The sequence below is a fragment of the Limulus polyphemus genome, unplaced genomic scaffold (assembly GCF_000517525.1).
Source record: "Limulus polyphemus unplaced genomic scaffold, Limulus_polyphemus-2.1.2 Scaffold2338, whole genome shotgun sequence".
NCBI lineage: Eukaryota > Metazoa > Arthropoda > Merostomata > Xiphosura > Limulidae > Limulus > Limulus polyphemus.
The window spans coordinates 106,539-133,037 of NW_013667948.1; the positions used below are offsets into that span (position 1 = coordinate 106,539).

General features: G+C 34.4%; 1 protein-coding gene and 1 long non-coding RNA gene across 3 annotated transcripts; one reads left to right on the forward strand and one right to left on the reverse strand.

Annotated features, from left to right (window-relative positions):
• Positions 1-5,511: 5,511 nt before the first annotated feature.
• Positions 5,512-14,479, reverse strand: LOC111087587. Its single transcript, XR_002612269.1, has 4 exons — positions 14,469-14,479; positions 12,315-12,321; positions 10,573-10,577; positions 5,512-5,691 (listed from the first exon to the last, which is right to left on the reverse strand). It is a non-coding gene; the product is annotated as an uncharacterized LOC111087587 (long non-coding RNA).
• On the forward strand, positions 12,648-26,499 carry LOC106466669. Of its 2 annotated transcripts, none has more exons than XM_022394731.1 (4): positions 12,648-12,691; positions 18,842-18,876; positions 25,355-25,597; positions 26,106-26,499. In XM_022394731.1, exons 1-4 carry the CDS (start codon positions 12,670-12,672, stop codon positions 26,193-26,195), a joined length of 390 nt encoding a protein of 129 aa, XP_022250439.1. In that variant the 5' UTR covers positions 12,648-12,669; the 3' UTR covers positions 26,196-26,499. The 2 variants fall into 2 exon arrangements, with proteins under 2 accessions (XP_022250439.1, XP_013782414.1); XM_013926960.2 differs by lacking the exon at positions 12,648-12,691 and adding an exon at positions 16,861-17,106.

The window sequence follows — 26,499 nt, forward strand, 5'->3', positions numbered from 1 at the left end:
CACCCAAACGTTTTGTAGAAACTAAATAAGGTACTGCGGAGGTCTTGAAAAGTTGATTTGCTTCTTCTATATTTTACGTAAGCTAAAAAACTCCATAATTCTAGTGTAAACGATGTTATCATTGCCTATTGAAGTTAGCTTTCTTACAAATATATAGTGTTCCTTTAAAAAGCTTGAGTACAGGATTTACCAGCCAATAATAGATGAATATTAGATGACTGTAACATGTGGATATTCAATGGTTTGTACACTATACAATTGGTGTTTTTAGGGAGCAAACCCCTAAATTTATTATGTATGAAGTGGAGGAGTAAAAAAATCAATACACATAATATTAAATTTAGATACACACATTCGTAGAATAATTACTTTAAAAGACACAAAGGTTTATTTAAAGTGATGTTTTAGACGTCCGTTGTATTTGAAAAGGCTGCTTTTCTATTAGTAAAATTTTATACGCGCTTAGTGGAGGTTGTATTTTACTCTAGGCATATATTTGCCCATTGCTATGTATCACATATAGAGACTTTAGTTACATAGAAACTATAAATGCTCACAATATTCTCAAATAAATCTCCAGCTACAGGTTAATATTTTACATCCCGAATTAATGCGATCAAATAGTCAATAACTACATGAACTGTATCAGCTAGCTACTAGCTATGTTTATTATCATTACAATGTATAAAGTTAGCTACCATATCAAGTAATCCTTTGCCCATAGTTGAGCATAAAAAAGTCAGCAAACAAGATAAATAAAAAATTCGAAATTTAAAAACCCGCAAATAGGAATCGTAAAAAAGTAAGCAAACAAGGTTGGAGATACTGTAGACATTAGTTATTCAAACTACAAACCCTTATTTTGGCTCCATCCTGTTACCTAGAATTAAATTTGGTGGAATCAAAATAGGGATTTATGGTTTGAGTAAATGATGTCTACAATATCTTTAGTGTTATTTGCGTACTCTTTTTTTATGCTTTTAAAAACCTGTTTGCAGGTTTTTAAATTTCCATTTTTATTTATCTTGTTTTAATATTTGTTTCGGTAATAGCAACGTCTTTAGTATTAAGCCAGTCACCCATTTTACATAACATTATCCTGCATACACACACGTACGCGCCACTTTTGAGAAAGTTACTAGTATCTTAAACTTTTGACTTGTTAATTAGATTAAAATGACGAACAACTATAAGGTTTATAATTATGTTAAACTTTTAAAACTAACCTTTATTTTTCATTTATTTAGTTTATTATAGTTTAAACGTATAATCGTAGTTCATCTCAGAAAATTTGATCATTTTGCTACATTGTTAACTGTTCAAACACAGCTATCTGATATTGGTATTTAAACTGTACACTTAAAATAAAACCAAACTTTAATATAGCGAATACTTGGTCTTTAAGTGTCATATTGCTTTCTACAGTTTGTCATTATTTTTACGGAGTTCTTTTGATAATTTTATAGTGGAAAAAATACTAGTTCTTTAATATATCAAAAAAAAAGGAACTAACATTGGCTGTTTTAACACATTTATGTCGAATTAACAAAATGTGAGAGCCCAGTTTTAAGTTTTTCATAAATGTTGATAAAGTTCGAAAATTACACCAGTAGAGATAAAAAAATAGTTCTATAGGGCAGAACATATTTACTGTGTTATAACGAACAAAACTGTGTATTACAATTGAAGTAATCAAATAATGTCAACAATGTAGTAGTTAGCGTGTCCAGGTGCTGATCGAAAAGCCCAAGATCAGTGGCGACGCAAGGTAAAATCATACCAAACAATTGCTTGAGCCCTGATTCATGGAGATTTGTTCTCATATTTTAATCTAAACATTGGGTTTGCCTATTTTTAGTATTGTATTCGTAAAAAAATGTTTTCGATGAATGTGTTTCAAAAATACATCACTTAGTTACTGACAGAAACGTTTAAAAATTGCAACGGGAAGACAGTCTTCTTTCAGTCGCACTTGCGATGCGCTGATTGGCTGCTAAGTGTGGTATGCGTACATTGTGCATGATTTGAGAAATATACTAGTGCAGCAGTGTTAGTGTGTGCATAGAAATAAATTTTTAATAAGTGTATGTGTTGTACAGGAGCGTCGAGAGCCATCACGGGCCCCGGGGCAAACATTCTCGCCGGGCTATCTTTCGATCTCTCTTTCTTTTTTTGGCATTTTTAAGAACTTATTTAAAAGAAGATCCTGAATTAGGACAGCAACGAGCTCATAAACACAAGCATAAAAACGATAATAAAGTAATATATTAAATCTATATAGTAACAAATATATATGAATTATTATTTAAATTATTATTTCAATCGTTCTTGATGTATCAAGCGCCTATATGCAAATATAGGCCCCAAACTTTGCTTTTAAATGATTACATGAAGATATAGTCTAAAGGTGCTTCACAGCATAACCAGGTTACGTTCACCCGGACCCCTGGGCAGTCGCCTCCTTTGCCCTCCCTGTCGGCGGGCCTGGTGTTGTTATTGGGTGAGGGCAGCAAAAACACTTGTGCTTAGGACCTTGCAGTCAGTCGTATCGTATTCAGTCAGATTTTGAGTTCATAGCCAGCACACTATGCTTCCTAATAGAAAGCCACACGTCCCTTATTCGACGCTGCCACTAATCATCGACTTTTCTCCACGAGACACTGCCGATTTAAGCCCAAGTTATACCCGAACGCACCCGTCGACTTCGCAAGGGAGAGATTCTCCTCCAACCCAAGTCACCTGAAGATCTACGCTACCTTTGCCGACCGTGGCTGTCAAACCCACCCGTCCCCTGCCAACCTCCACATTGTTTTCCTCAGAAACGTCTACCAGTCTTTCACCACTGAGGAAATTCATCAAGTCCTCAACATTTCCACGAACTCAACCATCCACACAGTTCACCGTATCACATCTAAGAAAACCGGACAACCCTCTCTATTTGTAAAAGTTGTAACTACATCTCTACTAACAGATGACTTCATCATTGCCCACGGCTGCTCTATCGGCTTCCACCACTTTAGTGCAGAAAAACCCTACTGAAAACCTCACCCACCTCCTGCCGTAATTAGTACACCCCCAAGTCTCCTCCTCGCCACTCTCCGACAACACCCGCCTCCTTCCAGAAATTGCAACCTGAAGTTTGTGTCAACCATCAACAAAGGACCAACAAACCCAGACTACACCTATAACTGAAATCAAGCTACAAGTCAACTCAAACAATACCAACAACAAGAAGGAAGAAAGGAACCCAGACCCACCTTCCGCTCCCTCCTCGTCAAACTCACCTAATGCTCTATTTATTGACACCTCCGCCGAATCCCTCACTCAGCCATACGACCTATCCGATGAACCTTTCCTCGTTTTTTGCATACCTTCCAGCGACCTACCCACGCCGACAAAACTCCTCCCGAACACAAACAAACTCTTGACCAATATCCGCAGATTTAAAAATTCCTCGAAGCACTAATTACTTCATAGCACCGCCTCTCACTTTGCCACCTCCCAGCTTCTTATTTATTTATTCTCATTAACCGGGCTCTGGTAATGGATTAGCGCATTACCAGCGAAAGTGGGTACTCACTTTTCCCCACATCAAATTCTTGACATTGGATTTACAGACCCCCCGCCCTGATGGACCATGTGTCCGAGATTGGCCGTTTATTAGTGTTAATATTAGTAATTATACTTTTTTAATCTATCCGCTAATTTGTCTAGTAAATTTATCAAAATTTGCCCATTCAGTCTATTCTTCAAATTAAGTCCAAAACATCTAATCCACGAGGAGGGCGAAGGAAGATTGCTTAATCTTCGAGTGCCACTGATGATTAATTATTTCTACTGAAGTAATTAATTTCACATCCAAACAAGTGCGAGGACACGCACATCTTCAATTGGCTAGCACCACCCCTGTTCAAGATTCACACCGTGATATCGCTTAACACGCTCCGCTCTTTCAGCTGTGTATACACTAGATGAGTGTCAGTCCATTATATTATTCAGCTCAAAGCAAGACAGAGCCCTTGTGGCGGCGAGTGTTACTGACTGGTTGCTCTCCCTCTAGTGAGTAGTTCGAAAGTAAGGATGGCTATACTTGTCTTAGGCTATTTAGCCTATGCTTACATAAGGTGCAGTTCAGGTTTAAAATGTGTGAAAATATTAATTAGTTGTATTTTTTTATCATTCTGGTTTCACTTTCGATTGATACAGAACGTGTATACAAGATTATTTAAATTTCTTGGTGTAGTTTTAACACCCAGTGTGTGAGCGAACTTGAAGGATATCGTGAATCTTCGGGGGTGTGGAACGGGTCAATATATATATCTGGTATTACAGGTACAGTAAAAAAAAAGTTATTGCACCCCGAAAAAATTCTTGACACTGTAAGCTGACACTGCTTCTTCTGTTGCTACATGGTGTAAGGTATGTCACTGTGACCCTGCTTCTTCTGTTCCTACATGGTTTTTAGTTATGTCCCTGTGACATTGCTTCTTCTGTTTCTACGTGGTGTTAGTTATGCCACTGTAGCATTGCTTCTTCTGTTCCTACATGGTGTAAGTTGTGACCCAGCTTCTTCTGTTGCTACATGGTGTTAATAATGGCTTTAATATAAGTTTTTCTTCGTTACCCATTCAAGCCGTCTCCAACCATTATTAGTCTCAAAGTGGGTTCCTCGTCATCGAATCTACATGGTGTTAGTTATGTCACTGTGACATTGCTTCTTCTGTTCGTACATGGTGTTAGTTATGTCATTGTGACACTGCTTCTCTCTCAAGTCATCGTGTCTTATCGTTAAGTCATGTTCTGATGTCATTTTATGTGAGATGAGGTTCGAGATTACTGCTTTGTATTTACGTAAGAACCCACAAAAGGCTGATACAAGAAGTGCTGCTAGTTTTATTATTTCCCTTATCTTTGCATTTTGTCTCTAATATGTTCATAACAGTCTTTGTATGTAGACACTTATGGTGTGTGGACCTATTTGAGTTGTGTAGTTTTGATGTTTGATAAATGACTCTGTTAGTTTCACTGTAAATAGTAATTTCGTTATAATCAAATATCTATTGAAATTATTAGGATTTTTTACATTGTCTTAAATTAAGTAGCTTTGCTTTATTTAATAACATTTACCATACCTCATGATAAGATTAATAACTCGGTCAATATTGAGTCTCCATGTTTAACACATTTAATTCTTCTCTTGAAGACTAAAAACGGCTCGAAAGCAAATTAGATTTTTGTCACTAATTTACCCCTGCTGTGAATTTAAAACAGAACTTATCATGATATATCAGCAGCCAGTCGAGCAAAAACTATCTTGGGGTTGGTCTGCCCATATCATTTGTCAGTATTACATTATGATTCTGAATGTACCACACGATTCTTTACTACATCCGGAACATCAACACCCACCTACAGTCACAACAATCTAGGATTTACTGTTGCAGAATACATCTTTCTCAACAATAAACCATTGAAGTGTTTGTTTTGAATTGAAGTGGCCGCACCTCTGCTGATAAAGATAAAAAAAAAAAAGGTATCGTATCTCTGCTATAAAAAAAGTTTTCTCTGTGGTTTAAGACAGTTTTGTTGTCGCGGTGATGGCTGAGGAAGCGGCTTCGTCAAAGCTAACGTGCAGCAAGCTGCGACGCGTCTAAACTTAGTACGTGCTTCAAATATAATCATTGTTGACGGCTTTATAGGTTAATATTGTGTGGTTGTGAATCAATGGCTGGCATTATCAGTTTGTGTGTTTTTTTGTTGTTGTTGTAAAGGTATTAAACCTGAAACTCACAGTGATCGTTTGCGGTATTGAGATCTGATATGTTTACAGTTATTTTAATTTCTTATTTCTATCTTGAATTTGTACCGAACTTTTTGTTAAATTCAGTTTTGTTTTTATACATAATTAAGTTCATATTCCTATATTATTATTTTATTCTACAAAAAGAACAGTTGGGTATGTATGTCTGATCTACTGAGTTCTTCCTTGGAGATCAAGACTGAGAAATACGAAATAAATTGTTAGAAATGAATTCGTGTGTGAATTTTGTTTTAACTTCTCGAAAACCTGCATGCTTAAATATGTAGCAAAAGATTTGGTACATTTAATTTCGTATTTCATCATGCTTTTACGTTATCTCGCTAAATTAATTGGAATTTCAACAGTCGAATTTAATAAAACCAGAATTAATTTTTCAGAACAATGCATTTCTCTAAGGAACATGTAATCATTTACTTAAAATGATGTGTAAATATATACATATGTAATACCGTTCTTTCTTTTTTTTCTAAGTTCGATCCACCGATGGGTTATTACTGAAACAGGGAAACTTATCCCTCGTTGGCTAAGAGGTAAATGTGTGCTCGTATTGCTAAAAATCGGGTTTCCATACCTGCGATGGGCATAGCACAAATAGCTTGTCTTGCTTTATGCTTAACAGCAAACAAGCATACAAGTTATATAAGAGTATCATCACACATCCTATGCACACGTGTGCTTGGTGAAAATATCTGATAATCCTAGAGTAATGTTTCAAGTTTATTTAAATGAAAAAAGCCTGATTTTATAGTATCGGGAACCACCAGAACAATGATTATCAACCTTTTTTCTTCTCGTAGACTCTTCAAACGAAGTATGATTAGAATTTCGAATAGTCCGAAGCCGAGTTAACTGATAATTTAAATTTAGTAGTTAAATTGTACTTTGGATTTAGTATTCAAATATATGCCGATATTTTAGTCAATTTACGATATTTGCCAACAAGATTGATACACACCGTCTTCGTTTTTAACACAAATACGTTTTAATATACACACAACCATACAATTTACAATAACAATTATTACAAATAGTTATTACAAACAATGATTTATAAACAGAAGTTTCACAAACTTACAAACAATATAAAGTTTTCTTTCTAGTCTGGAACCTCCTTGATATCTTATCGAGGGTTCACGATGAGCGAGTTGATTACGAGTTGATGTAGATATGATCCGCTGGGAAGCTTTGTCCTTGGCCACACACACTAGGTTTTCCACGATTAATTTATATGTCTTCGTAAAATTACTAATGTCCGATGAGAATCCACTGAAGTTAAACGATTTGTAACGTTCGAAATTTATAAATATTCCTGGTCAGATATCTTAAGTTTTTCGATTGATAAGCGTTATAACAATCACAGTTATATCTTTCGAAGTTTATAGCACACTGACCATAGCAAACTAATAATAGATACTCTCCTTGGCAAGTCGCGCTGGTTATATTTATAGCCATGGGAAGGTTTTCTAGAAAATTCAGTCTTACGTGACAATACTGGTTAAAGCGTTTAAGTATATAAATATATTGTTGATTCTAACTCTCGGGAATCTTCTACAACTTTGGAGAATAGGCGGGAGTTTCGCAATACCTATCTAACAGTATAAGCTATGTATGTTTCTAAATATAAACTTAATCTAAACAACGTTCATGTTAAAATAAATACATAACAACACATTCATTACAGTACAATCTCGCAAACCTCTATACTCGGACAGGTCTATCTGCGGAAGCTAATCTTGTACAGTCTATAGAAGTGGCGCTGATGTAAAGTAAGATTATTTTCATTTAAGAAAAATGATATAGTTTCTGTTTTTCAAGAAATTCGATATTTTGTTTGTTGTTGACCCCAAAGAAAGGCAGTGGATTATATGTTCATTATCCATTACGGGTATCGAAATCCGATTTTTAGCATTGTAAAACCTCAAACTTTTGAAGGAGGGGTGGGACTCAATTTTTACTGTCCCAAACCTCTTTAGATTGCTCACGAACACCTAGCGAACTATGGGTAGAAAGCCACTGCACGAGAGAATTTAGAGGTAATCTTCTGAGGCTCATTCTATTCAGCAGCGACCGGGCGTGGCCTACTGGATAGCGTGCCGGGCTGTGGAGAAGAGGGTCCATGCTTCATGTCCCGTTAAAACATAAATAAATGCGCTTGCATTTTGTAAGCCGTGAGTGTATTGTAAGTGACTGTCAAATCCCACTTTTCGGTCTGACTAGAGTAGTCCATGAGCTGGCGATGTTCTTGTTGACTAGTTACCTTGACTCTAATCTGTCAGAACAGTGCAGATATCCGTTTTGTAGCTGTGCGCGCATATTTAGATCTAGATTAGATTATCACACTTTATGTCCATATGCACTGAAAGGGCACAACTGTATATATGTTGCCCGGTTGTACGATTTGAAACGACAAATTATCAAAACAGTTAGAGAGGAAACAAACAGTATCAATAGTTTCGTTTTGAGTTTATTCGCCGATTATAAGTATGATTTTATTACAAGTTACAACTTTTACAGTAAGGAAGACTATTTTTGAAACAGGTACGACATTTCGGTCACCGGTGCGATCATTCTCGAGTTGTATACTTGAGAATGATCACACTAGTGATCTAAACGTCGTACCTGTTTTAAGAATATTCTTTCTTACTGTAAAAGCTGCAACTTGTAATAAAATAAAAATGGCATCATTGTTGAATAAGCAGTGTAAACGAAAAAGGCCGATTTGTAGTTGTGCTTATACGACATTAAAACTATTTCAAACTAAAATTGACCATAAATTAGTGTCTCTTTGTAATAAGTCCAATTCATAACGTTCACTAATCCCAGCGATTTCTTCAAAATTATAATAAATCGAAACGGAATTTGAAACGCTGATACTAAATGTTACTTATTTTCTTGGATTTGAAATCCAAGTTTTAATCAGTTTACGAAATTGTTAAATTAGTATTTCAGAATATTTTAGTATTACAAAAAGTTGTAAATTTACAGAATAGAAATATATATGTAAGATAAGATGATTTTAGTTTGCTGAACCTGTATAATTTAGTAGTGAGGTAAACGACCAGTAGTAAATTTAAAGAGTCACGCAAAAAAACATAACATTTATGTTTCTGTTAGTCTGAGCCTGGCATGACCAGATGGTTAGGGCGCTTGAATCGAATCCCTGTTCCACCAAATATGCTTTCCATTTCAGTCGTGGTGGCGTTATAACGTAACGGTCAATCCCACTATTTGTTTGTAAAGAGTTGGTGATGACTAATTGCCTTTCCCTTAGTCTTTTACTGATAAATTAGGGATGGTTGCGCAGAAGCCCTCGTGTAACTCTGCGCAAAATTCAAAACAAACCAAACCTTTTCGTCTGTATATACTTAATACAATGACTTGGTCTTGAAATTACGTAAGGTTCACATGATATCAATGTGCGTTGATTATAATGGAAGTATTATTGCCGAAGTAGCTATATTCATTCACATTTAAGAACACACACACACCACACCCCAAAAAATGAAGGTTTAAATCAAGGTCTGAAAGGCTATATGTTACACTTGTGTGATTCGTTTATGCATACAACGTAATAAGATATTGAAAATATATTGTTGAATACAAGACATTCTAACCTTTAGTATTAAATAAATACAAGATGAAAAAATATTCCTCTGCATAACTAGATAAGTAAAATCAGAAGATGCGTACATACTTATTGGTTAAGATTATTTACTTCCTGAGCATAAAAAAGGTAAAGGGGAATAGATTTAATACTGTCTGTAAACATTAAATCATGAATGCAATTTACGCGAGCCCCCAGTGGTAAAGCGGTACGTCTGTGGACTTATACCACTAGAAACTGTGTTTCGATACTCGTGATGGGCAGAGCACATGTAGCCCATTGTGGAGCTTTGTGCTTAACTACAAACTTACAAAGAAGCATTTATTTGAAAAGAAGTGTCATTAACTTTGTGCACATTTCACGTGTCTTGTTGTCAGAATGCCCAGCTGTTTCGAAACATTTTGCACTCCCTAAAAAGACAGTAGTACATTTCATCTCCAGACTTGATCATTTGTTTTTTGTTGTTGTTTTTTTACGGTTGCTTCAAATATGTTTTCTGTTGTGACGTTATTATCAACAAAATGGTGGCGAGTAGGAATTTTCAACGGAAACGTAGACTATTAAAACTACTAAAAACTAAACAAACGCAGAAACAAATAGCGATATATTAATGTCCGTAATAAGTAGTTGTTAACATGCTATTTTACAACTGGTCTATACACCAAAGGCAGCCTGGACAAGGTCGAGGATGGTGAGCTATGCCACGTAAAGACTATTTACTGTCTGTACATGTCCATTAAGAATCTTCTAGCTTCCTGTTAATTAAATGAATTGTGCCTACGTCAACTCGAAATTAACTCGCTCATTGTGAACCCTCGATAAGACATCCAGGAAGTTCCAGACCAGAAAGAAAACTATATATTGCTTGTGAGTTTGTGAAACTTTTGTTTATAAATCATTGTTTGTAATAACTATTTGTAATAACTGTTATTGTAAATTGTATTGTTGTGTGTATATTAAAACGTATTTGTGTCAAAAAAGGAATCTGTGTATCAATCTTGTTGGAAAATATCATAAACTGATTATATATCGGCTTTTACTTAACTACTAAATCCAAAGTATAATTTAACTACTAAATTTAAATTTTTCAGTTAACGCAATTTTTGGCTATTTGAAATTCTAATACGTAACACCGTGCACTGCCTACGATTACTGTATAGAGTTCAGGACAGTAACTGAAGTGATCTTCCTGACCTCGTTGTAGAAAATTGACCTCACTAATGCATCGTAGGATAAGATAGAACCTGTTTCAACTTGCAGTTTACCGTACATTACCACATAACCTGTTCGGGCTTTCTTAGAAATCTCTAGGATTGACTGTATTCTTGGCATACAAACCTAGGTTTCATCTGTATACTAACGATCGACAGGATTGTGCCTGGTATGTTTGTTTGTTTTAACACAAAGCCACATAATGAGTTATCTATGCTCTGTCTATCCGGGGAATCGAAGCCTGGATTTCAGCGCTGTTAGTCCGTAAAGACCGTTTTTGTAGGTTATGAAGTGAGGAGGAATCATAGAGCATATTATGCACAGATTTATTGTTTTCGAAGGGCGGATGTACTGTTTCAGAATTAATACTGATATAATATTAGATCGAATTAAATACTTTTTCGCGAATATGATTGGACCAGATTATGTACAGATTTTGCGTGGTGTCATCTTGCTAGGACTGTAATGAAGTGCACAATCTTGAATTGGTCATGAAGTCGTGAGTTGGCTGAGAAAGAGACTTCAACACCATTGAGACTTTCTTGGATAAATTTATGTGAATGATTTAACCTGCCATTCGACAACAAAAAGTTCTTTGCTGTAACGACTGAGGAATGGGGCAATATTTATCATAGCCCACCCGCTGGCTGATCAGAAGTATGCCCCTGAGATGCAGATATTATATGAACGCTAATAGGGCTGACAATAGGGGAGATACTTGTTTCTAAGTATCTGAAGTTGATAATTTGCTATACTTGTTTCTAAGCACAAAACTACACTATGGACTATTTGTTCTGTGTCGACCCAGGGTATCGAACCCGATGTTTAGCATTATAAGCCCACAAGCTTACCGCTGAGCCACATGGGGAGGATTTAAAGTTGATAAAATGTTACTTTTTTCAAATAAGTTAAAGTCAGGCATAATCAGTGAACCTTTAAACTTAAATATACTCTAATTGTATTAAATTTATTTAGTTAATTGAAGAACAATCTAACTGTAACGTGTTTCCCCTTTAATTCTTTAGTGTTTTACATGCGAATAACACATTATTTTGTTAACTATTGCTACTTTACCTCAGATAAACCATCGTATAAAACAATGAAACATCTTAAGTCATGCGTCTGTAATTTTCTTTTCTGAAAATTTTCCTAAAATTGAATATAAAGTTTGAGATGTCAAAACTTTAAAGGTACCACTGATATTTAATGTGTGAATATAGTCCACAGTTCTTTACTTGTATAAATAAGTTCATCTTAGAACGATTTTTATCTGTTATATATATATATATATATACATAATTCTTAATTAACTGAATTCTTCGATGGGGCAGTGGTAAGTTTACAGACTTACAATGCTAAAATCCGAAGTTCGATACCCCACGGTAGACACAGCAGATAGTTCAATGTGACTTTGCTGTATTCTTTTTTCCCCCATAAGTTATATTACTAGATCGCAGTTTTCAAACTGCAGTTATTTCAAGTAAATTAGAGCTGATGATAACATTTAAGCAAAATCTAGTTTATAACAAATTGATGTATTATCAAAATTGAGCAAACATCTGTTATTTGGACTGCAAATGTATATTAAAGAGAAAGAAGAGAAGAGTAGTTGATACATATTTATTAGTGCTAAAACCTATCCGAAGTAACACGAACTCGGTATTCTCAGCATTGAACTAATGAACTGACAATGGCAGATTAACTGGCCTAACACTGAACTAAATCATGCACTAATTACTCATTAATCGAGTAGCTAATTCGATGACTCATTCTAAGATGCTCATTAAATGACTCGCTCAAATTGTTTTCTAAACTTGGGAGACAGCTCCAGAACAATAAGGTCACACACATTACGTTACATCAAAGACGGCCCATTTGCTATCTCAACAAATATAAATGGTAGCGCCCCCGTGCAGTGAATGTGAAGAACATGACATGAATGAATAAATGCTGTTCGTTTTCCCTATCAGAAATGGTTTCGGTTTTTGTTTAATACTTGCTTGAGCGTACAGAAATGTGAAACCAAAAGACTATGAAAGAGTTTGGTAGTTCAGGTAGGCCTACGGCAATATATACTACTATTTTATTAAAGCAAATTGACTATTAAGCGTTAGCATTTTAAAACAGTCAATAATAGAAGTAAAACTTAAAATTTAATACATTATTTTAAATTACAAAACTAGAATTTCATAGAATCTCGATCCAATAAACTATGTACGGTAACGCATCTAGACCTCATGGGGCCCTTGGAGCAAAATCAGATGTGGTATTTAACCCTCTATTACACTATAATGAAAATGCAGTAGAAAATGTTTTCTTTGACGTTTTTTTTAATTAAATAGGTGTATATTGAACACAAAGTGGTTTTGTGAAATATATTTTGGCAAGTTATAAATGGGTACATTACCTGGAAGTAACATTGTTCAATTGAGAAACCAACAAAAATAATTCCATGGTTTATTTGAACTGTTACCTGGAGGTAAGAGAAATCAACTACAGAACTGAAGCATTTATATGCAACAAATATAGATTTGTTAAATGTACGTTACAATGTGCATCAGAGGGTTAACCACTGTTTTCCCCAAGAAGCTGGGGGTTCCATAGACTTGATCAACCAGTAAGGTAGGTAACTGTGCCCGTGTAAAAGGTTGTTTATTTAATGATGATACTAGATGAGTTAATACAGACTAGTGTGGTTTTTTGAATATTTTTCTTGAGAAAATAATGTGACTGTCAATTACAATATTTGTTGGTAAAAGAGTAGTCCAAGAGTTGGCGGTGGGTGGTGATGACTAGCTGCCTTCCCTCTAGTCTTTCACTGCTAAATTAGGGACGGCTAGCGCAGATAACCCTCGTGTAGCTTTGCGCGAAATTCAAAACAAACAAACAAAGAAACTTGAGAATATATCACATTTATCACAAAACCTAATGGTTTTTAACCTCATGTGCACGGTTGAAAGTCAAAAGGCACATGTCATGATCTTTTACAGAGTGCCATTCAACATAGTATTAAGTATTTAATGTCAGAGTTATCAACTGTATGTTTTACCCTTAGTTGCTGATTTAGTGACAGTTCGTGGTAGAGAATAGTAAATACTAGATACAATATACAGGGGTACTGAAAAAAAATGTAGATATGCGTTTTGGAGGTTCTAGAGGTTATGTAAATACAATATGCAAATTGTATGTTTGACAAAAGTATTTTTATTCTTTAGATGAACATCACTTTGCCTTCCGACTTATGAGAGTCTGAGTCAGACTGACGTCGTCATTTCACAGACATATTTTAAGAACATATACGTTTGTAGCACATCTGACTTTCTGTGTACAACAAACTTTATATTTGATACATTTTGTATAGATACATGTTGTAAATTCGGAATTATATTCAACATTTCTTTTCTTATACGGACTTGTTTCGATGCACCAATCCCGTGTACATTCGATTCACATATTTCGCCGACCCTATCTTACTATAATGGACGTATCGTGTATTTCAGTATCTATGTATGTAACCAAAACTCCTGCGCCATCTATTGAATGGCACCAAAAACAAAAATCCATAAAACAATTCACATCTTGGATATTCAAGATTCAGAAAATTAGAAAAATAACTGTGGTATATGCAACAACCATTTCTTTATAATAGAACATAATTGTAAATAAAAGTACCCTCCTCACAACAAGAATACAACTTTCAGTAGGACTGTACGTGAGGGTTTGATCATATCTTTATGGATGTAATTTTTAAATGTAGTTCTGAGAAACTGGAGTTCTTAAAAAAAAACTATTATTTTTTCAATAAACGGTACCACTTTTAATATATAAAACATTACAATTTATATGAGTAAAATTTATGAATATTTTGAGCTCTGTACATTAAATCATTTTGATGCAATGAGTTGTGTATGACTAAAGAGCACAATCTGGACACCTTTCCCGCACATTACTTCCCAGGAAAAAAAAATTACAAAATGTTCATTTTTCTAAAAATTTTTTCAATGAGGTATGAGTACTACGATTAGTTATTATTAGCACAAAAAGCCTCCCGTAGGGCGGTGTTTCTGCTCGTAAGTATAATTTGAACCTCGCCATCTGACAATTGGTTTGATAGTACTTATCAAGCCGTCTATATAATCACACACTTTATAATATTTTCGGAAGTTTATAGTTCACAATTTGTTTTGATATATATATATATATATATCGATGGGTGTGCTGTTCACTCTTTAATGTGTACTAGTTTAAACCACTGGTCACATTTAACGGTAAATGTTATAAAAAGTTCTTCCTAACGTGAATCCGTATTATCATGGCAATTGAACATAAAATAATACAGAAAGAGATGATATATCTAGAGACCTAAAATTGTTTGTAGTAAACACACAAGAAACACATAAAATATTATTCTATAATAAATTGAATATTTTTATTGAAGTTAATGAAACAGACATACATATCAGACATACAGTAAAACTTGTGAATACAAACAAATGATCCAATGGAGAAACTGGTGATACACGGGATTAACTGCGTATGAAAGCATTTAATGTGATACAAAGTTGACAGTTACTGACTATTAGTACACTTTACAAATGCTTTAACCTAAGAATCTTACAATTTCGTTTCTTAAAAGGACAGCTTAGAAAATTATAAAAATCTGGTGTTTTTAGGGGAACCTGACCTTCATAAAGAGAATGGTTTTGGTGACATCATATTTAAGACATTTTTCTGTTCCAAATTTGGCTAGACTTTGACACTTCTCATGAGCATAAACCACCAGTTCCACTAGGATACTGAGTATGCAACGGGGAAATTACGTTCCCTGTATCTGTTGATCATGCACATTTTATGATGTTACAATTGAATTATATTGTCTCTTGATGAACAGCTTTCGTCGATGTGGTAACTTGCTGTGAAAGATGTCGGGAGATGTTATAAATATTAGGAAGAAACAAACAATGGTCACCAAACTAGGAAACCTTATTACAACTGATAATTAGTATATTTAGTAAGCACATAAACCTGGAAATGATATCACTCAGTTTATTAGCTTTTGTGCACATAAATGGAGATCGTATTATGTGTATGTAAAGACTATTTATAAGGCAGCCTTCAAAGTAGCACATTAAACTTGCCACTGCTGTTATTCTGATTAATGTTTGTTTGTTTGGAAGTTCGTGCAAAGCTACACGAGGGCTATCTGCGCTAGCTGTCCCTAAGTTAGCAGTGAAAGATTAGAGGGAAGGCAGCTAGTCATCACCGCCATCTCTTGGGCTACTCTTTTACCAACGAATAGTGGGATTGACTGTTACATTATAACGCCCCCACGGCTGGAAGGGCGAGCATGTTTGGTGGGACGGGGATTCGAACCCGCGACCTGCAGATTGCGAGTCGAGAGGCCATGCCAGGCAGTCTGATTACACTTTTCAGACTGAGTGGGCCGTCTTAGCGACCTAGGGACTTTTAAACTTATTCTTAGATAAATAACATTGGAAAATTCTAGAAATGTGAAGAGTAAAAAAAAATGAACTACAACAATAAAAAAATATTACGGGTAAGGACAATTTTATTCTATAAAATATCTCGAAAAATTGCATTTTAAGTTATCGTACAACACGCAGGAAAGATAAAACACAATTGGTTTCAACAGACTTACAATGGTTCAATCTACATGATTGTCTACTTTCCTAGAGACCTTTCACTAAACGTTGTTTTTTACGTTTCTTTACAGTGAGTCAACGACATATACATATGACTGTGTATAAGTATTTTCATTTATATGATGTATAATATGTATCTACATTTTGTCCCATTACTTTGAATTATGTCTTTTATTTTCTAATCTATTTCTAAAGTTTTTAATTGTTTTAGAGTAATTATTGTTCGTCTGTTAAATAATCAACTATGATTGCATTGAAAACATAACAACTTTCCATTATAAAAGTACAATCACGGAAACACTGTAAAAAAAGTTTGGTTGTGTATTTTCTTTATTGCGTCAGATAAGAATACTTCTACTACAAATAGCTTAACTGAATCTAATAATATTCATGGTATTTATTGCTTTTCCATTGGATGACCGTAAGCCTTTTACTGCGATTTGACAGTGACGTATTATTCGAGTTTCAAATACAAAAACATAAGATAATGCAGTCTTCCGTGGTTTTTTTTTTTATTATCTATAACTGTATATATATGTGTGTTTTTACAACCCACAGTGTTAGTGAACCTGCTTTGCAGGGGTTGAGCTCCCACGCGCTTAATCCAGTAAAAGGACACACTGTGCCCCTGGGCGTTTATAACCCTCCTACCTGAAGCACGTCCCTGAGATTCCAAGCTGCTATACCTTAGATGGAAACCTTGTTGAACGGCCTTTCTAGCAAGAGAACGAAGTTGTTAGTGCTTCGAGGAATCATTTAACAGTTACTTATAACCGTTATATAAAGCATACACTTTATCAAGATGGGTAAGTACCTAAGTACATTTAACGTATTGTCAGTATATGAATGTGTGTTCGTGTAGCTAGTTATGTACAGTTGTACAACTTTTATTTATGTCATACTTTGGTTACGCCCTATAGATGTTTAATACACTTGTAGTGTACGAAATTATAACACGCTTAAAAAATCTAAGCCTAACAGAGACAAAACGCCATTTCACTTTTAAAAAATCAGTGATCCCGAAGTTACCGAACTAACAGCATGGATTGCTTTCAGTATATTTTCCCAACGTATTTGGTTTGTAGGTACAAAAACTTCTTGGTAACGTTGCTTCAAGGGAGTTTCATACATATATTCTTGCCTTTAAAGAAATGGAACTCACGTGCATTTTGAAAATCGTGGAAACACTAACGAGTACGAAACGTTAAGAAACGGGACAGAGTGAAAATAAAACACACCCGTAAATAAGCCGTAAATTTGTAGAGTTTTTAGCTTGGTATTTACTCCGTAAGCTTGAATAAAATATTTACTCAATATACACATTTTAAAATAAAATTGTTTCGAGTAGTTAACGTTAAATAATTAATTATTTAGCAGATAATTATCATGTTCAAAATGGTTGTACGCATTGAATAATTTGCCATTACTGCATAGGAATCTTGCAGTTTTCGAAAATGCGTAGGTGTTAAAACATCCATCTGCTAATAAAATGTTAATTTCTTGAAAAAGTGTTTATCAAAAAACAAAAAATCACCTCTCGATTTGATATGTTTATATTAATTTACATAATGAGCTACATAATATGTACACACACATATATAAATTAAATCATATTATTAACATAAATTCATCATTATGATTGAGAGAGATAATAGTATTAAAATAAACACTAAATACGTTGTATTGATAATGTTTTAGTTTAGCAAGACACAGACACTGAGTATACAAAATAGGCTTTCGTTAAACTTGAAAGAATAGCAATCTGCATCTATAAATTGCAACATTACACGTTTAAACGAATTTATGTTAACTTCTGAAACTATATGAAACTACAACGTGTTTTTTAAGCTAAAGGTTCGATTAGTTAATATCCTAATACTTAGTTGTTAAATATAAAAAAAAATAGATTGAAGACCAAATATGTAAATACAAAGCCCCCAAATGGCACAGCGGCATGTCTGCGGTCTTACAACGCTAGAATCCGGATTTCGATACCCGTGTTGGGCAGAACACAGATAGCTCATTGTGTAGCTTTGTGCTTAATTATAAACAAACAAACCTTGTAAAAGCAAAGACAAAACTAAGGATAAAAAGTGACTGGCGAATGGACAAATGAATAAACTGACAAGTAGATGCACGACAGACATACATCTTTTTTATTAAGATAACCTCTTGTTAGCTAAACACAGATGTAATGATACGCTCGATTTTTGAAAACCTCTATAGACAGATGGATCAGAAAAAGTTTTCCAAGGCGGATACCTCATAATTTTTTAAATGTTTATAAATATATTGGTAGCACTACTGCTCGTGTGCCATAATCACGATAATGTATCACGGCTTATTGATATTGTGACTTTTACAGTTACATTTACACAAACTTTTCGTGTAGTCTATTTGTCATTTGTTTTTCATGTTTATTGCATACATAAATTAAGAAAAATATATTACATTTTAATTGTAGATTTAACTATTTATTTGACCTATGCTAGAGGTAAGAAATCAATCCTGGGCGATATATTAATATTTCTCTTTCAACAGGTCGATGGGCTACAATAACCAGCGCCCTCTTGCTTGTAAGTATATATATATGTATGTGTGTGCGTGTGTGAGTGTATATGTATGACAGCAATATTCTATTTTTTATATTTAGTTTCTTTGTATAGTTATATTAAGACTACTATATAATCGATAAATTAGAGATGACGAGTATAACAAACCGTTTCATTCTATATCCAGGAATGGTAATTATAATGATGAGTAACCACTTACATTAATCGATTTTTTACTATGTATTTATAATAACAAGTTTTATTAAGATCACAAATATATTGTTCACACTTATAGTTCAAATTTTTTAGCAATACACACATCACAATTGAAAAAAATATGTCTGTTAACAAGTTTCATCATAAACAGCTTCTGGAATATATATATCATCCTGTTGTCCTTGTCTGTAATTATGTGTTCATACATTAATAGGCATTTGAGTTATTACAGAAAGTAATGCTAAAATAAATGAAACAGTCGCCATCATCCGATTCTAGTGATTAATTTATCTGTCAAAAGTTCAATCGTTACGAAATTCGTGATTTTAAAGCTGCTATACTCAGCTTCATGGTGCAATTCAAAGTGAAAACGTTTTAATAAGTCACTAATTTGGAGAAAATTAAGAAAATTTGAATAGTATGGCAGGTCGCTTCCCGTATTTGTTGCAGGTTCTTCCTTCTTCCAGTACAACCTTTAGGGCTATTCATTTGTAGGTTGTTTGCACCAACTTCTAGCCATATGCAAATACAAAAATGTTTACAATTTTTGATATATATATATATATATATAAGTTTATACCTTGTCAGTGGGGAGGAAGAGGCGAGTTGGTAATTTGGTAGAGCACTGGATTTAGGAGCTGGTAAGCCGGGTTTGAATCCGTGAGATAATACAAAATATTCCTCCCACTTTAAGCTGTGGGTACGTTATAAGAGTGACAGTTAATTCTTTGGCGTGGATGGTGAGTAGTAGAGCGTTGCTGACTGTTTGCTTTCCCTCTGATCAGGAGCTCAAAATTAGGGACGACGGCAAATAGCCTTAGTGGCTTTGCCATAAATACAAACAAATACAAAGTCTTGTCAGTATCTGTATAATTCTAAATTGTTATTATATTAAAAACGCACTACCTATTAATTCATTATATCTCCATAATAAGATCATCTAACTCAAATTTAACAGCTCAAACTCATGGTGTTGGACTACTCAGGAAACTCTTGTTGTTATACCCTCTTCCTCCTCCTTAACACTAATAACACACTAATGTTTAATAACAAAAGCAGTCTATTTAATGGATGGAATATTGTAATTTTAATTCGTCATTTAAGACAAATCTTCCCAAGTTTTAAGTCCGAGCGTGGCTTAGTAGTTAAGCTGCCCTGACTGCGAATCAAATGATTCATGGTTCGCGTTTGGTTGTCGTAAAAATTCGCTCCGCACTTTTAGGTTTTGGGTATTGTATGAGAATGGCTGTCAGATCTCACTATTCGATCAGATAAGAGTTGGCGGTGGGTGCTGTTGACAAGGGGGCTTCGTTCTGGTCTAGCAGTTCAAAATTAGGAGCGGCTATGCGCAGTTATCTCTTGTGTAGTTTTGCGTGAAATCCAGAAACAAAGATAATCTTGTGTTTTCTTACTAAAACCTGTCATCGTGTTTACTCTGTGTTATTCCGTCCTCTGCTGATACTTCTCTCTTAGTAAATACATTTTACCATTCCCACGTTTCAGTTTTAACCCTAGTTTTATTTGTGCCATTTTAAAGGCAGAATTTATGTGCATTTATGTTTATAATATATGCAGAATAGGTTTATACTTTAATATATAATTCTCCGGATGTTTTTATAATTAAATTTCATGTATTAATACTAAACGTCTGAGAAAATACATCATTATAAAACAGAGGTATATTAGAAACTGTTCTTTCTACGTAGGCCTTTCTGTTACGTATATAGCTTTTGGCAGATGAATATTTAAACATGTTTGTTTATGAATCCAATTCATAGTTTTTACATATGTTATTATATTACGAAAATAGAAATTGTGTTAGTTTTCTGTTGGATTATACTGCATAATTATTTCACAATTATTCAATTATTATTATTAGTATTTATAAATAAAATCATCTGTAAGCAACAGGTGTTCCTAGGAAAAACAAAACTGATATAAAACCTGTTTTTGATGTTTTCGAGCACAGTTCTGCAGATGTTATCCAGAATATAGAAACGTAAAACATTAAAAATAAAATCAGAAGCACGCATATAAATGCATTGAGTATTTCCAGTTAACTGGATAAATAAGACGGATATTCGTATTTTTATTCTCTATTTTTTTTTTTTTTGAGAAAATAGTAAGGGAATGTGGAGTGGAACAATTACGAAAGTCTTGATATTATGGAGACATAAGATGTTCCCCTGTACAACAAAACCCGTACCTCTCATTGTGGAGACATAAGATGTTTCCCTGAACAACAAAACCCGTTCCTCTCATTGTGGAGACATAAGATGTTCCCCAGAACAACAAAACCCGTTCCTCTCATTGTGGAGACATAAGATGTTCCCCTGAACAAGAAAATCCGTTTCTCTCGTTTACTTTAGATTGTACAAAAGATTACTTAGCGAGCAACTTTTTTCCGCCAGATGACGAAATACCTGGTTAAACGGGTTTTATAGATCTCGTTTGTAGTTTCTGTTCGTCGAAGACGTTTAACCCTTTTCTCTAATGGAAAATCTGAAACTTGCACTTTCGAATCAACTTATGTGACATAAAACCACAATGTCACGAGATATATTTTGAAATGTGTGATGTTTTTATTATGGAATTTATGATTCAACTCTTAAAAATATCGTACACAAAGATGTATGAACCAGAATTAGTGATCTATTTTAGTTTTTTTAATAAAGACTTGTTCTACATATTTCGTTCTCCTGCGCTTATTGGACGCTGAACTTATATGGAAAATTAACCTAATAACTTTTCGATATCTCTTTGTCACACCGTTATTATATGCAACTTGAAGTTTTTTCTATTATGATTTATTTTTCATTCAATAGTGTATTTTTCACGCACTCTGTCTTGTAATCAAAGCCTATTTACTGGTGTCGATAAATTTGAAAAGAAAACAATTCGCCTGGTGAAAATAAATTCCATGAACAAAGTGATTAGTTGCATACTTTGAAATAGTACAACAAAGTTATTGAAATTGTCCAGAATTCCAGTGCTTCCAAAAAGTGGCTGCTTCATTACGGGTCAAAGAGGTAGTAAATTTTATTACTGCAGGATGAAGTGACCACTTTTACATGCTAGAGCATATTGATCGTTTTTTGTTTTTGTTTTCACTTACTTGCCTATAGTAGTCTTTTACTGATGTCAAAATGTCATGTGGTCTATGGTTTACTCCGCCATATTGGACGTCTTACATTCGTTTTAGGAAAAATATAATAAATTCTCCTTCAAATATCGTGTTATCTGACGCTATAAATCATCTCACATAAAGAAAGATATATCTAAAAACTGAATATCGGTAAGTTTCGGATCCGTATATTTTACCAAAGGAGACGTTTATGCCATTGACAGTGTGTAAAGCTTCCCGATATTGTATTAACGTAGGCTGCGAGAATGGACTGTTTGACGTCCAATATGATGAAACAGTAAGTTTTTTGATGGGCACGATACCTTTATGCTGTTAAACGTTCTTTGTTCAAGGATACTTCACTTTTTATACTGGAACATTTGTTTTTAAGCGCAAGGTTACAAAATGCGCTATTTGTGCTGTGGCCACTGCTAAAACAACGGGGAGATTTATACACGAACAAAAGAGATCAAGCTTTTCATTATTGAAAACCACAGATCGTGTACGCTGCCTAAGACAATTCAAGAGTAATCGAAATTTATGATGTTACGCTGTAACAAGGCAAAACCACTCTAATGAAATAATGTAAATCGTTCCCTCAATTCAATGTAATAAAATCAGCCATATGATGATGTGATCTAAAATGCAAATGAGTAATCATTCAGTCTGTGCTAGGTATATTGTACACACAATCTTGTCACAGGTGTCACTTTGGAGTGAATTACATAGTTTATAGTACTCCATATAGCTCAGGAACAATGACTAGACCTCAGAGAAGACACTTCGATGTTTCAACTGAAGAGGCATTGAACAAATGAAAAATCGACCAATGACACCAAAATATTACGAATTGTCTATAAATATTGTTTGCCAGATGTGAAACGGCTTCTGTACATATGGTACAGTTGTTCAAATACTTGGACAAGTCCAAGTATCACTCATATTCAGCTCTTATTTTTCGTGGTGGTAATACTTTTTGTAAAGATAGAAAACCTCTATCTATCAGTTGTTTATTTACAAGTGTAAGCTAAATGACCAATAATTTACATTTTGGATCACGTAATTGACAATTAGATGCACGATTTTCATAAAATGAACTGAGAGGGTGGGTTGATATTATTATATAGTAATAGTGTTACCTTACCATAGCTAGACTATCATAAATTTAAATTATCCTTTGATAGTTTTGTACAGTGTAATAAACCATGCTTGAAAACTAGCAGTACAGATCCAAGGAGACTATTGTTAATTTATGTACTGTCGAAAATAGTTATTCAGTCGCTTACTTCAATAAATCTGCCTCAGCCTCTCATTGCATCATGGTTTAACTTAGACATAAAACCTAGCGTTAAATAATTTGGCCATATTGAATAATTCAACGGTAGAATCCAAAATGTGCATTAGATCGCCAACTTGTTAAGACCCCACTTAGCATTGGTTGGATCAACTTTCGTCTACACAATAATAGTTTGGACTCGAGCTGGTATAACATTCACAAGATACTGGAATACATCTTATTCGATTGTATTACATTTATCGAGGTTTATGGTATGCAATTGGTTCACATATGCCGAAAGATGAATACTAAATGACAGAGTGTGGCCTAGTGGTTAGCGTGCCGGATTGTGAGTCTGTCGTTCGCATCTTGTTAGTGCAAAAAATATGCGCTTTGCACTTTTGGGCTGTGAGTACGTTAAAAGGGCGATGGTCAAATCCCACTATTCGGTCATACAGGAGTAGCCCAAGAGTTGGTGGTGGCCATGGGTGCTCGCAAGAAGGAGCAAGAGGAAGCATTTGCCGCATTACATTTCACAAAAAATTGCTCATTGGATATGCACAGATAACCCCTATGCAACTTTAAGCCAATATCCGAAACAAACAAATCCCATCTAATTTGCATATTTTGTATTTCGCCGACTTGCCTTAACAGCTCTCCGCAATCAAAACCTTGACGTTGATATATTATTAGGAAATTAAAGAAATTCGACGGTGAAAAATTCTGTAGTTCTTTGCTGGTGATTTGTTCTATTTTCCCGCTTGTTTTGAATGTCTTAACACCCTGTCCAGGCAGTTTTGTCTTGGTCCGGACGCCTTTTAATTTATTTAAAAAGAAATGATAAAATGGTATGTTTTTAAATGGTATAATCGTGTTGTGTAACTGTTAATACATTTCGTCTTGGTTCGGAAGCCCTTTAGTTTATTGAGAACAAATATAAAAAGCGATATAATAATAGATTGTTTAATATATAGACTTCAATGGTGTGGTGTGGCCAGGGCAATTTAGACCCTTTCAGGCCTCCATGCAATATTGCGATGCTGGAAACCCATTCCTAGAATGATTCAAAATTGAGGCCCCATTCTCTGGGGCTCGAGGCCCCCATGCAATTGTATGGGTTGCATCCCCTCTAACTCCTGCAGTGGGTGTAGGTATGAAGACTTTTCTTCTTGGTTTAGTGCTCTGTCGACTAAACAATTCTTTAAAGACTGATTTTATACCAGTCATAAATCGATACCTGCAACTCAAGTTCAAGCTTAGGTTCACATGAAACTTGGCCCCCAGTGACACAGCGGTATGTCTGCGGACTTACAACGTTAGAAACCGGGTTTCGATACCGGTGGTGGGCAGAGCACAAATATCCCATTGTGTAGCTTTGTGCTTAACAAGAATAACAAACAAAATAAAACTTCTATGGGAATCAAGCTACGACAAGAACATTTCCAACGCCAATTCACCATCTTCAGCAGGTTTTATTGTCAGAAGACAAGTAAAACCAAACGTTTCACGTGGTTTCTTTAGTTTTACTGGTTATATCTTTAAACAGAAAATAATAATTATTATAATGGCGTCCCTGCTAAATGAAACCAATTATCACATTCCTTTAAAAGTCTGAGGTCTCCTTTCCTTCCCCCTTGTCTAGCACACAGACCATGATATTATTAACTCTCTGTAAAGGACTCACATCGCATATGTAAATCAAGTGTTCTACAAATATGTGTGTATGGGGGGGGGGGTCTAATAAAGTAGCCAGCCAGTGTATGATGTCTTAAAACATTCAATTGTAATTTTTTTTTCGTTATTGTAATTTTCACAAAGATTTTATTTATGATAACTGTAAACTAGCTTCATTTACCTCTAAATATTTATTTATATTTTTTTTTTAGTTGGTCACCATCGTATGTGCCGATATGATGCGCAAGAGCATAGTTTTTGATAGCAAAACCCCTAAAGTGTTCTACTGCCCCCAGGAGAAGCCAACTGGAATGGAAAAGATGTTTGTTAAGGCTCGGCCATTGGATAAACTGTGCGAGTTTGGAGGAAAAGGCATTCCTAAAGATTATCACTCAGATTGTTATAATGATGTAGATGAAACCGAGTACGCATGTGCAGAAAAAAGTCGCATTATGGTAAGACTAAACATATTGCAATTTTTAGTGAATAAGTGGAAATTTATAATACATCCTGATAAAAAAATCTAGATACTGATTTTTGGAAGAATAAAAAGTAAGCAATCTATTGCCCTGATGGTGATGAGATGAGTTCGATCTCCTGCAAGCCAATTTTATGATATCACAAATTCTTAAAATTAAAAAAATATATATATCCAGATGTATTTACGTTTTGTTGCATAAACTGTCTTGTTGATAAAATAAAAAGACGTGTCTTTTTGGTAAAATACATTTTAAACAGTTGTTTGATGAAAGCTGATAATTGAACTAGAAAAAAAATGTTATAATAAAAACAGGAAGATATTATGTAATGATAATGTTGTTTACATTATTCGTTTCTTTAATGTGATAAAGCTTGGTTAATCATTTAAACTATTAGATTTCGAACTACAATAAAGTATTTTTAAATTTGATTTTTGACATGATTTTTGTTCAATATTGAGTAATTGATTTAATATATTTTTAGTTGCGCTTGAATCCACCAAATGTGACAGAAACCAGCACCACCAAAGCAAGTGTAACTGCTCGCCCTGGTGGTAAAAGTAAGAAATACTGATTTACTAAGACTTGTTCGCTTGCTTGGGAAGTCAGCATCTGTTCAAGGCAGCTATTGTTCTAATCATAGACTATATGTTTAAAAAAAATCCAAGATTATATAATGCAGCTACTGATGTTATTGTTAACCTGGTTTATTTGTTCAATGAGTATATTGTTCAAAGGAAATATTAAGGTGTAAATTTAGTGTATCGTAGAATGGAAATGTAATTGAAAACTTTAGAGCTATTTTTTTTTTCGTGTAATTAACGATTTGTATGGTACTAAACTGTGGGGAATTGTTAATAAAAACACTACTTTTATTA

Excerpts from the sequence above, each read along its gene's own strand:
- LOC106466669 (XM_022394731.1), top strand. The coding sequence starts at position 12,670 with ATGAAAGAGTTTGGTAGTTCAG. Across the intron at positions 12,692-18,841 it reads GAAAGAGTTTGGTAGTTCAG|GTCGATGGGCTACAATAACC; the intron begins GTAGGCCTACGG and ends CTCTTTCAACAG. Across the intron at positions 25,598-26,105 it reads CAGAAAAAAGTCGCATTATG|TTGCGCTTGAATCCACCAAA; the intron begins GTAAGACTAAAC and ends ATATATTTTTAG.